General features: G+C 47.3%; 1 protein-coding gene across 1 annotated transcript; it reads right to left on the reverse strand.

Moving 5' to 3' along the window:
- Positions 1 to 201: 201 nt before the first annotated feature.
- Ppp1r3c (protein phosphatase 1, regulatory subunit 3C) lies at positions 202 to 5,205 on the reverse strand. Its single transcript, NM_001012072.1, is given in 2 exon segments — positions 202 to 2,850; positions 5,104 to 5,205. Coding segments are annotated over 2 exon segments (954 nt in total). The 5' UTR covers positions 5,118 to 5,205; the 3' UTR covers positions 202 to 1,910.
- Between the last annotated feature and the right edge of the window lie 880 nt (positions 5,206 to 6,085).

A 6,085-nucleotide genomic window follows, 5' to 3' on the forward strand; every position in this document is an offset into this window, starting at 1 on the left:
CTTACTGCCCCTGGACCCAAGCCCCAGCAGTCAGGACCTGAGGTCACCAGTGAGTCTGAGGCAAGTGACTGTGTGCAGGTTCATCCACTTCCTGGTCCAAACCAGCCTGCTTGCTGGCTGCCAGGCAAAACAGGAGAACTTTAGTTGCTATGTTTCTGATTTGACCAGTTACGGTTTGGGAAAAGAAAACATTCTCAGGTCTTCTACCAAGCACATTTATTCTTAAAGTGAGAGGCTCATACGGACAATGTAGGTATTTACAGCAGAGAACTTACGGATACTAGCCAAACCTCCAATACCGTCACAGGGGAGGTATCCCAATAGTGTTTTCACAGCATGGCGGATCACATACGTTAAAATTCGCTGCACTTTTCCAACACACCTCAAAGGACATGCACACTGTAAACGGCATTCATCCCAGGGCACCTGTCTCAAGATCCCGCAAAGTGTACTTATGCACACACAAAAACAGTTCACATTCGAAATAATTCATATCTGCATTTTCAAAAATCATTTTGACTAGAAATTAAAACAGCAAGACAAAAAAAAAGTAGGCATGAGATAGACCGATACTCTCATGTGCAAGGTCCTGGATTCTTGCACTGGGACTCTGGTGTCAGTCCCCACTTCAAACATCACATCGAAAAAGTGTGGCAGAAAGTTGAGTCACCTTCAATATGAAGGACGTGATTTGTGTACACTGACAGCACTCCTGATGATTTCGGGAGAACGCCAGCGAATGGACCTTCAAATAAGGCCCCAAAAAATCATGAGTTATTAGATGGTCGTTCAGGTAACCCGTTTAAACAGGTACAGTGTTCCGGTTTAATTGAGGCACTGAAAGAGCTCTCTTTGACATGAGGTGGAGTCCCTACACGCTGCTAGCCGTTAGTGACAGCATGCCCGATGTTGGGCAGCATTTTGTAGCACACAGCATTCTGTGAAGAATGATGCTTCACCACAAAGCCACTTATCCGATTAAGAATGCAAAGTCGGATTTGTTTCAACACTCTCCATAACATGGTTTCTGGTAGACCCTGTTTAAACCAGAAGGATTCACTTAAGATCTTTTAATATCGTTTCCTGCGACAGGGATTCCAACGAGCCCAAGCTAGCCTCCAACTTTCCGTGTGCCAAGGATGACTGTGGATTTCTAATCCTCCTGCCTCTGCCTTTGCTATAACATACTGGGATTGAAGGCATGTGCCGCTGCCACCCCCAGCGGGCCTGGAACCCAGGTCTTCATGCATGCTAGGCAAGCACACGACCAACTGAGCTACTTCTCTAGCCCTCAAGATCTTGATTCTTCCAAACTACAGTTCATCTTCCCGCAGTACCATCCAACACCCTTTTATTTTTCTATGCAAAACAAAAATGCATAGAATGGGTTCCTTTCCCATCTTTGAGCTATTTCCTCAGGAGAAGCCAGCAGAACCCATTCCGAAACACAAGATAACATTATGTTTTCCCACCAATGGTTTAATACCCATTTAACCATTGCTCCTCCTCTGACTTGAGTCTCAGAGCCTTAGCATAAGCATTTGACGTTCCTCACACCCTTACTACAGCCTTCCATCACCATCTTCCAACCTTTCTTTGTTCAAAGTGAGAGCTAGTGAACTGAGAGGGAAGTGGAAAAATGCACTCCCCCCCAAAAAAAAAAACAGGTGTCGACTGTAGAAAACCAGTTCCCAGACTGTCCTTGATCCTTCAGAACAAAGCTGGGGGTGTCACCCTCATAGACCCCAACACTAAATTCTCAAGTGACAATAGCTTCCATAGCCAGGTCCCAACAGCTCGTACCTAAATCTACTGATAGAAAGTAATACGACTTCCTAATATTGAGCAATACAGACCTAGAATTGCATGAGGATTCTGATCAGACAAAGCCGGTCTATAGATTGCCTAACTCATCGATAGGAGGCCAAGTTCTCCACTCTCCCCCAGCTCTGCCACTCTGGGAAGAGGCCGCTAGCAAGCCTCGGACTGCCAAAGACCGTGGGTTCTAACTCAGTCTTAGGGGGCACCTGTTGGAATGCACAGTCTTTGGGTGCCACCTGAGTCTGCACTCCGTCGGGTTTCCACTGTACATGGACAATTCTATAGTTCTGAGCCTCGTTGTTGTCCCAGAAGACCCTCCCGTTAGCATGGTAGGAAATGCAGAACTCGATTTTCTCCTCAGTTGGAATGACGCGGGGCAAGTCGATGGCAAAGGAGAAGGTGTCACTGTCTGAGCTGCCGTAAACGTTCTTCAAGTATACACAGTCCACGTCGGTGTAGGTTTTCCAGGTGTCAAAGGTGATGCGGACCTGAACCTTCTTCTCGAAGCTCACGTTCTTTACTTTGACCGTCCCAGTCACTGTCCGATCTTGCAAAGAGCAGTTCTCGAGGCAGACAAAGTTCTTCTGGAAGCGGTCCCGGAAACTTAAGTAGTCGCTTGAAGGCTGGGGGAAATCGAAAACCAGATTTTTCTCCTCGTGAAGTTTTAAGCTGGAGGAGATGTCGTTAAGGTCCAAGAGGTCAAACTGCAGGTCCCACGCGGGTTCTTCTGGAAGGTCTGAGAAGACGTGGATGGCAGTGAGGGAGAGCCCCTTGGAGTCAGCAAACACGACCCGCTTCTTGGCTTGGCTGTGTGGGCTCTTCCATTCCTTCTGTGATTTGGCTTCCTGCTTGACGCTGAGACACGGTTTCAAGGGCTTCGGTTTATTCACAAAATGTCTTCGCTGAAGACCATTGTAAGGACCCAGGAAACTCTTCAGGGGTGGTGAATGTGCCAAGCAAATCCTCATGGCCATGTCCACGGGCATGACTGAACTTGTCAAAGGTCGTGGATCCAGCACGTGGATCATCCTGGAATGGAAAAAGAGGAGTGGTGATCACCGTGGTCTGCAGCAGTCTCCCCCCTGGCCCCGAATGCGCACGCGCGCGCGCGCGCACGCACGCACGCACACACACACACACACACACACACACACACACACACACACACACACACACACACGTTATTCCGGTGCCGGGAGGTGCTATCAAATGAAGAAAAGGAGAAGAGAACACTCAGGGTGATTAGATCTGCAGTCTAGCTCTGGGCTTGGCAGGCTCCTGGACCCATGCGTAAACTGCCTGAGACACTCGGAGAGGGTTCGGTTTCCCCATCTGAGAAACAAGAGGGCTCGATCTGATCGTGTGTGACACAGCTCTTGGGATTATGTACTCTGTTCTGGGCCAGTGGTTCTTGAACCTGTCAGGTCAACAAGACCTAAGGAGTTTCTTTCCTTTCGAAAAAAAAATTCAGAGTCCTAGGAACCTGAAAATTAGAACCCTACAGTGAAGCTTCCTGGCATCAAACCAGCCAGGTAAAGACATTCTTAAAGCTTCCCCCAAAAGAGTCTATTGGCCAGACAGCTTCTTCCATAATCACAGTCCCAGACAGAGCCGCTCATTCCCTCCGGCTGCTAATTCTTATTTTGGCTCTTGAACGGGTTTTACTTCTCAGGGGAAGCAATCCCCTTGGGAAGAGATAAAAATGAAGCAATTTTTTTAAAGGTCATATTGTCCTTAGAGTGACAGGAGGTGACACTTGTTAAAAGAAAGAATGACATTTGCATTTTACCGCAGTAATCCACATTTTTCACAAATGACCAACGTGACACCAGCCAGTACCTCACAGACTAAAGGTAAAGCTTTAAACGGTCTACATTTCATATAGAAAGATGCCCGTGCCAAGTGCAACTGTAGATAAAATATCTGGCTGCTGGGTTAATAGACTTATTCATGCTGTCCAATAATTACCACTTTACTATAGCTCTGTCTTACAGCCTGCAGTATACATTATAGATACAAAATAAAGTGTAGTTTTAAGAACTGATAACCTGACATTGAACTGTTTTAAAATACACTGTAGATATATGAATTTATAAATACTGAAATCCTACAGGGAGAAGACTAAGATGTCCATTACCTTGGCCTGGTGGAATTACAGTACCTACCGGTTTGGGCTGCTATGGTGTTTCCTATTGTTGGGTAACTGGTATTTACAAGCAGAAAGGCAGTTACAACAGTGCCCATCCAACCAAGAATCATCCACCAAGACTTTTCCTGGCCTTTCTTTCCCTTGAACCACACTCTATTTCCACACTTACGGAATTAAGATTTTCCTCTCCGATTTCCGCCTTATAAGTCAAAGAACATGAAATACAGTAGGTGCCATTTTTGCAGCCTGACTATTAATTGTTTATTCTTTGACAGTTCATATATGACTATAACATACTTTGATCACATATAGAGTCTGGCTGGAAGAATTCTCTTCATACCACCACTAAGCAGAGCACCCTATAAATGGTCACCATCACAAAAGCCCAGTAAAGAATGTACACAGACTCATTTTAATAGCCCTAGGGTTTTTCTGAGAGGATCACAAACTTCCAGCAACAAAAACTCAAGATGTATCTGTCTCACAACGTTAACAGGCAGGATTTGGGGAGAGAGAATTCTTGGACTAAGTCAAGACTGGAGAAGCAACGAAATTTCATGAGATGGTCTTGGTTACCTGGTTGATGGAGCTGTTGTTCGTTTTTATTGGTTGGGCTGTCGTTTTTCTTTTTCACTTCTGCATTTATAGAGAGTTTTAGTATTGGGCTAGTTCCCTGGAATTCTTAGTCCCAGCCAAGAGTTAAAAATAATAGTTTTCTCAAACTCTAAGACTGAATATTCTATGGCAAGCCAGGATAAGGAAAATGGGAAAAGAAATGCAAATCCTCCTGGAACTTTTGCTGCAGACTAAACTACCCCACCGCAATACATGGGTGCAAACTAAGCTGCCCCCCAAGTGCTTGGATCTTTGAGCTCAAAGGCAACAGTCACTTCAGCAAAGGGAATCGCAGCTAAAGCTGACTCACTAAGGCAGTTTCTGCTTTGAGATGTAGATTTCCCAAAACAGGCACTAAGAAATACAACTCTAAGTCCATCCCTTCAAGGCCTCCGGGACAATTAAACTCAGCCATCAACCTGGGAGTCTCCCATCTGCAGAGAAGGCAAAACCACAGAAGCCCCCAAAGTCCCCGCAGCTTCGGGTTCCCCTCCAATAGGGCGCGGAGTTGCACGTACCTGGTGCAGCTCATTGGACCGAGAGGCAGTGGCGACCGCGACAACCGCACCCAGCGCAGCTTCGCACCACGCACTTAGCGGATGCAGCGCCGCGGTCAAGCCCGCCGACTGACCGCAGGCAAGCGGGGAGGCAGCTTATCAGAGCCCGATCACGTGAGCTGGTCCCTCGGACCAATCAGAGGCCCGATTCCCCGGCCAACCGCTGCGCAGCTGGGGCACGAGCCCCTGTCCCTGGAACGTGATCACCGCGGGGCTGGATGTGACCAGAGCGTGCTGGAAGGCGGCCGCAGTGTCCGGGAGCCCTGGGCCAGCGGGACCCAGGCGTGTTCCTGGAACCTGGCGTGCAGCACGTAGCTCACGGCTCGCAGCTGGCCTTCTGCAGCTTATGCGAGCCTGGCGGGGTCTTCTATGGAAACGCGTGGGTCTGTGCAGAGTTGAATCTGAGCTCAGAAAGTTGTGGCTCCACCCCTTGTCTGTGAATTTTGAAATGCTTGTGGTGCTCCTTGCGTTGTGTATCCAAGCACCCTTGGCCCAAGCAAAAAAAAAAAAAAAAAAAAAAAAAGTTGGCTGGCTCTTCTTCCTACACAAATAAAGCCTCAGAACCACCCAAATGTTAAGAAAACACATGAGCCGGTGAAACGAAGTGGCCCAGTGTTCTCTTCCCTCTGAAGACAGAGGCAGAGAGCCAGCCTGTACAGCTTAGCAAGACTCTGCATCTAAATAAGCAAACCGACACTATGCTGATCTATTCAGCTTTCTCCTTGGAAGAGAGAACTATAGGCCAACACGAAGTTACTGTCCTTGCTCTTTGTCACCAGACACAGCAGATAGCCCAGATCCCTAGACAGAGTTCTGACTTCCCTAGGCAGAGTTCAAAGTCACAGTTCATCTCACGCTTTCTCTGAGATTTCCTTCTTTTCTTTTGGAGCTTGAAGGGACCATATCTGTTGTACCATTAAAAACTATGAAGTCCGACCGGCTG

Source organism: Rattus norvegicus, chromosome 1 (genome assembly GCF_036323735.1).
Source record: "Rattus norvegicus strain BN/NHsdMcwi chromosome 1, GRCr8, whole genome shotgun sequence".
Classification (NCBI taxonomy): Eukaryota; Metazoa; Chordata; class Mammalia; order Rodentia; family Muridae; genus Rattus; species Rattus norvegicus.